We start from the raw sequence: 10000 nt of genomic DNA on the forward strand, positions 1-10000 counted from the left end.
TTAGTTTAGGTCCATCTGGGGTTCAAACCCGCAACCACCTGCAGGAAAAGTACTCTCAGCTAAGCCAGTTGGTGCAGTAGCACAAATTGCTCATGCAATTCTTGTGACTACTCAGTGGTAGATTAAAGGAAAAAAGAGCGCTGCTGAGCTACTCTTAAGGCCTGGCAAAACGCTCGGAACATTTCAACGCAACATCTTGCAACATTTTTGCAAGATGTTGCGACATGTGTTGAACGGGTTGGCAAAACGCACGCAACATTTTTCAACATTTTCAGCTAGCGCAACATGTCATTGTTTATGTGCCCCAGGCCCCGGGCATGCAACAAGTGGACCTAGCGCGCATGCCCGAGTGCAACAATGTTGCGTGAACGTGGCCAAACGAGTACAACATCATGCAACATCCAAAATGTTGCACGAAAGATTTGACCATTTTCAAATTCGATCCAACATCATTAAACATATTGCAACCGGCTGGCCAAACGTATACAACATGCTGTGCCCAACAATGTTGCAAGATGTTTGCATTGAAATGTTGCTAGCATTCAGCCAGGCCTTTATAATACTGTAAGTCCATCTACCAACTCCAGCCACATGCCTATTGTTGTAACTTAGCAGATATAACGTTGTGGTTTAAAGCCCATTTCAGCTCAAAAAAATTTTCCCACTTGGCACAAATGTATTTTAATTTTTTTTTGCATCTCAATCGAGGAAATCTGTACCCACTCGCTGGTTCTGAAGTGGCATGTAGAATTTTATGATTGAGAAATGTTATATGGGGCCTACATTTTGTCTTTCTTATCTGTGAAAAATATAAGGCCTAGCCACTTGCAGATGTCATAACAAAGGCAGTACTTTTTACTTAAAGGGGCTAGGTCACGCTATTTTAGGTAATTTTGTTTAATTTTGTTAATTATGAGCTCTAAACGTCAAATTGGCCGAGCAAGAGTCTTTCATTTGCAAAATCACGGCAACATAACAACTGAGAATGATTTTCAAGTTTTGTAAATGACATTTTGATATAGACTGATATAAATTTGAAAAAAGGTGGGCCGACGTTTTTCAAATTTACCCAAATTCAATCCATTTAAATCCTCTCCATTTTTTTCCATCCATGTCCCTTCTTGGCTTCCCTGTGTTTTGTTAGAGTTCTTCTATAGTTTTGAACAGTTATTTTGATATTTTAGTCAATTCTATGACCATTCGATCAGTGCTGAAAATGCCTAAAATAGCGTGACCTAGCCCCTTTAAACTCCTAAGCTTGGTTTAACTTTTCACTAGCGACGCAAGCACAAGCGCAAGCATAAGAGCGCTTGTTTCACTGAGAAAACGGGGTTGACTTTAAGCAGATAAACAAAAAGAACAAGCAAAAAGATCAAAAATGTTCCTTTTCCTTGTGGTTGCGCTTATTCTTGCGTTCGCTTGCGTCGTGCGAAAATGAAACACAGCATAAGTACCAGGAAATGTGCTACGTGTGGCCAATTAAAGCACTCCTTCCGGATTCCCTGCGTCTGAGAATTTGAACAAAACGGCGTATGCCGTGGTTAATTTTGATGCTTATGTGGAACGATCTGGCCTCGGTTGTTCAAAAAGTTGGATGACGCTATCCACCGGATAAACTAATTGAGTTATCCAGTGGGTAGTGATTTATCCAGTGGATAATTAACAATTATTCCATGAGCGCGCGTTGGATATGAGATGGTAAATAGCCAACGAGGCGCGTAGCGCCGAGTTGGCTATAACCACTCTCATATCCAACAAGCGCGAATGGAATAATTGTTTTATTAAATTCCTTAAACTCCAAAAGTTTAGAAGTACGAAATACGAGCGAAAAAAGCGAGAAAATCCTAGCGAAATCGAAAAAAGTTGATGAAGATGCGATGTTGTGTAATACCTCGTGGTCAGACAGACGCAGGCTCATCACAAAAACATTTACCTTTTCGCGTATCTCTAGGCTTCGAAAGTGATCCAAACTTTCCCCAAAAGCGTTTTTCTTTTGCTTTATACCGAAAGAAATTTCGCTTTCTGGCGTAAACGTTTTTAGTTTAGCAACGCTAAGCGCAATCATTTACCATATAAGGTCAAACTAAGGTATATGAGCTGATAACCGAGATTGAGTGAACCAATCAGAGCACGAGAATTGCATTATCCGAGGTTGAGAATTTAATAATACTATTTATTCTTCCAACAACTGGGGCCTGACCGTAACTTGGAACGAAATGACCATGGAACGAAGTGACCGGATACCTCGTTTTTACCGGTAAAAGCTCCTTATGCTTTCGCGTGTACTTGCGTTGCTAGTGAAAATCAGGCTTTGGTGTTGATCTTACAGGGGTTGAACCAATGATCTTCAGCTCTATAGTGCTGTCAATGGCTGGTAAAACCTCGCTCTTAAAGGGGCTAGGTCACACAATTTTAGGCAATTTTCAGCACTGATCGAATGGTCGTAGAATTAACTAAAATATCAAAATAACTGAAATGGATTGATTTCGGTAAATTTGAAAAACGTCGACCCACCTTTTTTCAAATTTATATCAGTTTATATCAAAATGTCATTTACACAGCTGGAAAATCATTCTCAGTAGTTATGTGGCCGTAAGTTTGCAAATGAAAGACTCTTGCTCTGCCAATTTGACGTTTAGAGCTCATAATTAACAAAATTGAACAAAATTACCTAAAATAGCGTGACCTAGCCCTTTAACTTCACTGTCAATGCACTTTTTTACCATCCATTTTTTCGTCTCTCATCAGATCAAAGAAGCTCGCTGAAAAACTGTCGATCTACAAGCTTGGATCCGATTCCAACTTTCTCGAGAGACTGCGAAAGAACCTGTTTAGTCAATATTTGTCATCATATATCAGGTGAGAGTTATCTGTAAATCAATCTGGCAAGAGGTTTGCTCAACTGCGTAAAATCTTTGCCAATAAGCAAGCATGTTTGATAGGCGTTTGCAAAGAAGCCTAAAAAAAAAACAATCTGCGGCAGCAGTTTTGAGAGGCTTTCCCATTTCATTCGTACTTTTTAGTTCCCTCTTCATCAACAGAAACCCTTTCCACCCGCGAGCAATGTTGTCTAGCTCAAACGTCGCGGACACAAACAACTACCAACATTGATGGGTCGGGTGGGAGGGATGTGGGGGCCAGGAAGGGATACTGAAATGAGTGATTAAGTTGGCGATTGATTTAAAAATCAAAATCAATTGCCAACTTAACCACTCCTTTCAGCATCCCTTCCCAGCCCCCGCATCCCCCATCCCCCCCCCCCTCCCCCTCCCACGACCCATCAATGTTGGTAGTTTGATTGTGTCCGTGAAGTTTGAGCTAGACAACATTGGTCGGGGGTGGAGGGAGTTTCTGTTGATGAAGAGGGAATTTGTTGTAGTACGAAAGAAAGAGTGTGTTTTCTAACCGAAAATGTGAAGTGTCTCAAGACATTTTTCCGCAGATTGTAGGCGTGAAGGGTCTCCAGCCAATGACCGTGTGGCCGTGCTGTAGACTGGTCAAATACTCAGCTACCAGGCCTTGCAGGGGATGGTTAATTGTGAGTTCCTTTTATCCCGTAAGAGGTGAAGCACAAAAGAACATATGAGACATCAAATATTCTAACTGTGGACTACATGAAGTGATTTCATTTGAGAGTGATCATTGCATTTAATTAAGGAGCCCAAAAAATATCCAGGCTTGAACAGGTGTCAAACCCATGTCCCATGTGATTGGCTTAAACATCTCCCCCACCATCTCAGCCAATCAAATGTTTCAGAAATGCCAATTGTAGCTCGGTCACGTTCATTGGCGTTTTCCCTCGCTCAGCTCTGGCTGCATGTATGTGCCTTATTAATAAGTTGTGATTGATTGATTGATCGATTGATTTGTCTGTCTGTTGTGATTGGTCAAAGTACCGTTTTCACCCGCTAAGTGCCAGCTAATTATATATTTACTTTGCATTGTGATTGGTTCATTTGGCTGTCAATGTCTGTTATAATTGACTTATTTCCCTTTTTTCGAGTGTACGCCAATAAACTGTAAACCACATAAAAGTCAGAAGTAGTGCCATTGGGTCGCATAATTTTTCATTGTTGTGGTCCTGCATCGGTTCTCTTTTGGAACATGGCGCAACAATGTGGATTTTTTCCAGCGGTGTCAAGAGCGCATTTATATTTCGTGTGAACCCCTAGCTCACGTGACACATTCCAAGGTGTCACTCATCTCCGCTCTTACTTCTCGTGTGATCTAGCTGACAAACAGGCTAGGGTAATCCCTTAGGGTTACCCTGCGAGCAGGCACCCTTCATTCTTTTTCGATAAGTCGGGAAGACTTTTCTGGGAAGTATCTTATAGTGGACTTGTACTTTGTTAACATTTAACCCTCTTTTTTTTTATTTAACATGAGTGATATTACGTTACAGAACAGAGCTGGCTTATTTGTCTGAAAAATCATCTGCCATCCTAGAAAAGCACTATCATTCCATACAGCACGAGAGAAGAGACAAATCCAGTGGAACCGGGTAAGCAGAGAAGCGAGCTTTGAGAGCAGTACGAAGAGTTCAACCTTACCAGATGCGTAAAATAAAACCAAGGTAGCATTTGAAGTGTATCAGGGTGGTCAGGGTTATGCATGCGACCTAAATTTAACGTTTCGGTTGGGTGCCATTCCTACGCTTTTATAGCTTAAATAGTCCTGTTCACTGGTTACGTAGCCTCCCCGAGGAATAACCACCACGATGGCCTTACGTCCCGTCGAAGGGGGAATAACAATACATTCAGTCGCTTCTAATATGCTGCTGAAGCGGAATAAGCTCCAACCGTGTGCACCCTCGTGCCGGCGAAGTTACCGACTGGCACCCCGGCAGCGCAGGAGCACAGCTTTTGTAGAATATCAATCCAAACTGGAAAAGTTTCCAAGTGCAAAGAACTGCCATTCAAAGGCTACTCAGTCGTGCAGTTTAAATCAGTTGAGAACTTCTCTGCTGATTTTTTGTTTGTAGCCTCATCAGTCAGGAGATTTCCAAGCGGATTCCACTTAGGATGCATGCAAGTTCACAGGATTCCAACATGGAAACACTGCTATCACAGGACGTAGCTGTTGGTCTTCTGCAGGAAAACAAAATTGCTTTGAAAAGATGCGAATTGGTGAGAATGATGATTGCTTTTTGTGACTCTCTTTTGACAGGGAGTCCAAGTAGTAATTGTTTGCTTTACTTCACGCGTTAAAGGAAAAGTATTTACCACTCTCGTGACCGCTTGGTCTCCTTCAATCGACACGGCGAAAAAGAGTTACATAGCGAATGCATATCACGTGACGGCGGCCACATGAGAGTCCATAAACTAAGAAATGGCTGTCGGATTCCGGCATCCCGAGTAAAACCTCCGGAAATGTATCTGTAACGTTTTCAAAAAGTTTTGATTTGTTTCGGTTTAACGAATATGGCCGCTAACCACGGTGACTAAATAGGTATAAGATGGCCGCTAATCACGTGACTTAAAATGCTCCATTGCAACTTCTATTACTCTTGTGATAAATTTGTATCCCCACTGATGAAGAAACACTAGACAGGAGTGTCGAAATGTTGCATGGGTCATTGAATTGAAACGTTTTGCTCTACATTCAACATTCTCCTAACCGGAGGGTTATTTTTTTTAGTTATCATCGCCTTCCGACGTGGCAGCCAACGGAGTAGAAATCTACCACAAGCTCCTTTATCATCTTTGCATTGAACACATCGATTATGCCTTAAATTTAACTCTACAAGGTATTTGATGTATGGATTTTGGGACAATCCTTTCATTTTCGCCTTTGAATCGGTTGCCCTTCACATGTTAAGTTAAACCTATCACCACCTTGAAGATTTTGCATTTTGTCTCGGTCCTACAAGGAGGCTAAGGCTAACTCGGAAATAGTGGACTAAATTATGTTCGTTGCCGTCCCCCCAGCAAGGCTTCAAACCTACGAAAATAAATAGACAGGTGCTTTTTTTGTGGGAGGCGCGGTGGCCTCATGGTTAGTGTCCTCGACTCCGGAGCGAATGGTCCGGGTTCGGGTCCTGGCCGGGGACATTGTGTTGTGTTCTTGGGCAAGACCCTTTACTCCCAGGGTGCCTCTCTCCACCCAGGTGTATAAATGGGTACCGGCGAAGTACTGGGGGTAACCCTGCGATTGACTGGCATCCCATCCAGGGGGGAGTAGAAGTACTCTTAGTCGCTTCATGCCATGGAAACCGGGGTAAGCGCCGGCCGGATGGGCCGCTTGGCTCGTATGCAGACGTAACCTACCTATCACCACCTCGAAGGATTTGCAGTTTGTCTCAGTCTGACAGCAAGGCTAAGGCTATCTTAGAAATGGGGTACAAAAAAAATCAATTTTGCATAATGTTCGTTTCCGTCCGTCGTCATTCCCCCCCCCCCCCCCTTCCCCCCTCCACCAAGGCCTCAAATCTCCGAAAATTAAAAACCGTCCCATGCCTTGATCTTCCAACCCTCATTGTCTCTTTCTGGGTTTTTAATTGTTAGCTCTACCGCCTCCCGAACCTAAGTTTCCTCCAGACGGGCAGTTTTTCAAAGTTGTGGAGCAAGCCAACGCTATCTTTCACTTGTTGGAGAAGCACTTCACGGACTCTGTCATAGGACTTGTGGCGTAAGTTCAACTAGTTGACCTTGATCAATTAGTCGATGAACAAATCGATGAAGCAAAGCAACCAATCAATCGATCCTTACTTCCCTTCAGGGTCTTTAGGTTTCGTTTCTTTTTTACATACTTTCTGACAATATTACATGGAGCACCTACTCTCGGCAAAATCATTCGGGCTTAACGGGGGAGACAGTTTTATATGGGTCGGGGTCCTCGGTGGGGAGGGAAAGACAATTTTATTTGGGTCATCAGGGTGGGGGAGGGGAAGAGTTTTATATGGGCGGGAGTCCTCTTATCTTGTGCAACAACATTGTCAAGGTGCTTTAGATCTGGAAGACGCAGAAGAGTGGATCCGCAAGAAGTTGTTAAAAAATAATAATAAAATTGTCATTACCTTTAATTAAAATTCCTACGACGCTCTTATTTATTTTATTTTATTTTATTTTATTTTATTTCTTGGTACTTTCCAGGGCATCCCCTGTATACGCTGAATGCGTTCGGAAGAAGAAAGAGAACATGAATATGATGGAAAGTAAACTGGACTCGGGAATAGATCGGTATGTCGGTATGGTCATGTGATGTAAATAGTACGTTGTGATTGGCTTATTGGACATTTATCCTTATGGAACACCTGATTTAAATGACTTGCCGCGAAGATGTGTATGGGCATAGATCCGTAGAGACACGTCACCAGAATGGCGTATCGTGATTAGATAATAGCAGTTTAACAGGTGCAGAAGCAAGCACGGCTTGATTCGAGGAGTTATTGGTGATTTTTTACCATTTACCAAAAAAAACCCCGGGAGTTTTCGATCCAAAGGTAAAGGGTAGGGGGCTTCCTTATGCAATTAGCAAAGAACGGGAAGTGAAATAAACATGTCAACCTGTTTATTGAACCTTTTTCGTGCTATTGCCGTAAGGTACCTTTTCTTGTCGTAAGACAGAAATGATCCTCGCAATTATCTGGACAATTTAAGCAATTTGTTTCTTATAGACAACGGAAAATTCAAGTTGCTACAACGGAATTCGAACGTGTGACCGGTGCACTGCCTTCATAGCTCAGTTGGTGGAGCATTGCAGAAGTCATGGGTTCGAATCCCGTTGAAACCACTTGAAATTTTCCAAGTGTCTATGGATAAGAGACAATTGCGTCAATTGTGCAGGATCATTTCTCTCTTACGTCTATAGGCCCACACTTCGAACATTTACAGTTCTTGACTTTCACTCCTTGTCGGCTGTTTGTGTTATTTATATGTGTTATTTATTATTTATTTATTTATTTATTTATTTATTTTGTGGTGAAAGTTTTGGCAGCTATTCAGCTGATGTGGACGTGCTATACCCACCCACCCACCCATAAACTCACAAAGGACAGCCACAACACCGGGAACTTCATCCCCTACTCTTCTCGATTAATGTGTGGGTTCTTTAACGTCCCACAGGGAACTTATGAACGTGGAAGATATATGTGAGACGGGGCCTACGGTTTAAGATCCTTATCCGAGGAGACTTGAAAGTATAACCATTTGCGGGTGTCACTACGAAGGCAGCATTTTCTCCTCAGTTTTTTAAAGACCCTGTGTATTGGTCCAGCTGGAGTCGAACTCACGACCTCCCGCATAGCAGCCCGGTGCTCAACCAATTGTCGTGCAAAAAATGAGTCCAGAAAGTGATCTTCAGAAAATGGTTGGAATCCAGTAGTCTTATGAAAACTTGATGGAGTAAGATCGTCCGGTTGAGAGTAGTCTGGAGAAGGACTGTTGTTAGTGACATTGACTCAGCGGAAGTCATTCTCAGAGTCAAGTGATTTGTTTAGTGTCAATGAATCGTATAAGCGAATGCGTTTGGAATTTGCCGTAATGAAGTAAATAATCTCTTTCAGGATTCTAACGTCGATGTCTGGCTGGTGTAAGAATATTTTGTCTACAGAGCAAAAGAAATCGGATTTTAGACCCGAAGAACACGGAATTGGGCTTGTGGAACGAACCACGGTATGAAACAAATAGATATATCTGGACAGAAATCTCTACATTCTAAATGACTTTGATTGTCTTTGGGAAAAAAAAAACCTGTGATATTCATTCAGGTTAAGCCCTAGTATTTAGCGCTGCGCAAATTGTAAAAGAATGTGTTCTTTCGGAAAATCCAATTTTGTGTGTCGTAGCGAAACAACCGGCTTCTTTCTTAGAGCCACTTTGCTTTGGGGCTCTTGCAAGATAACCAATCACAAAAGACACTGTTCACTGTTGTGGTATGGACTAATCCTTGTTAACGGCACGGAGGAATTTTAAATCTGGCGCGTGCAATCCACGCTTAAGCATACTTCTCTCGAAAGTCGGGGTCGCGCGTCGCGCACACACTGAAATCCACGCATGCAACAATTTAAATATGGTTTGTTTTAGTGAACTCCATGAATATGATGAGGCTTAATGTCGGCCTATTTTATTTTTTAGGGTTGGGGTTGGGCAATATATTCTCGGTATAATATTTTTTTTAGTTTTGGTATTAGCAAAAAACTCAGTTTTTTTGCCAAAGTGACCGTCTGCTTTTTTTAAATTTCATTTTATAAAAATGCAAGTGGGGCTTGCTTGTTTTCTCCCCCTTTTCTATTTCGTGTTGAAATGATATATAGGCCGCCTCATCTTGTTTTCTAAACCGGTTTAGCTGGTTTGAACTCGGTTTTAAGTATGGTTTCTTGCTGGAGCGGGTTTCTTTGCTGAATTTTGTTGACAGGCTTGTGCCAGGACGTGCGAGTTCATTGCTTCACAGCTTTCATTCATACAAGACTCGTTGGATGGGAAGAATTTGGAGTCCGTGCTAACGGAATTTGGTACACGAATTCACCGGCAAATTTACGAACATCTACAGCAGTATCAGTACACATCAATAGGTAAATAGAAATGATCTTTAAGTGTCGTTGTTGTATTGAAAAACCTTTGGTTCGCCGAAGTGGGGTTTTTCCTTTTCCTACACAACAACAACAACTTTATTCTACCCTTACATCAGTACAAAAGAATCTTCGTTAAATATAACTAGACGCTTCAGGAGCGTAAACTGGGTTGCCTGTGGTACGTGTTGCACAGAAACAGAGGGCACTGAGTTCCAAGGGTGGTATCGAAGGCGCTGAAACTGGATTTTCCCAGGAGTAATGCTGACTGGGCCAATCCGAATATAAAAAAGATAAAAGCCCAGGAATCTAATGGGTACTCCTGGTAACTCCTACAATGGAAGAAGCAGACCATGGGATCGATCTCAAAAGCGGCGTATTTTTCATCATCCCCAGAGCTGCTCAGTCCGGAAACGATAAGCTTAAAGAAATATTTTTGGTTTCCCAAATAAACTTAATTTTACACTAGAATGACTAAACAATATTTTTTGA

General features: G+C 42.1%; 1 protein-coding gene across 1 annotated transcript in view; it reads left to right on the forward strand.

The window, feature by feature from the left end:
- LOC137992399 (exocyst complex component 5-like) overlaps window positions 1-10000 on the forward strand; it is a 33762-nt gene that overhangs the window by 21024 nt on the left and 2738 nt on the right. The window contains exons 10-17 of the mRNA XM_068837730.1: window positions 2749-2859; window positions 4403-4501; window positions 4982-5126; window positions 5638-5746; window positions 6504-6627; window positions 7092-7178; window positions 8504-8612; window positions 9355-9511. Coding sequence (XP_068693831.1) covers window positions 2749-2859; window positions 4403-4501; window positions 4982-5126; window positions 5638-5746; window positions 6504-6627; window positions 7092-7178; window positions 8504-8612; window positions 9355-9511 — 941 coding nt within the window. The remainder of the gene's footprint in view (window positions 1-2748; window positions 2860-4402; window positions 4502-4981; window positions 5127-5637; window positions 5747-6503; window positions 6628-7091; window positions 7179-8503; window positions 8613-9354; window positions 9512-10000) is intronic.

The sequence above is a fragment of the Montipora foliosa genome, chromosome 2 (genome assembly GCF_036669935.1).
Source record: "Montipora foliosa isolate CH-2021 chromosome 2, ASM3666993v2, whole genome shotgun sequence".
In the NCBI taxonomy this organism is placed as follows: domain Eukaryota; kingdom Metazoa; phylum Cnidaria; class Anthozoa; order Scleractinia; family Acroporidae; genus Montipora; species Montipora foliosa.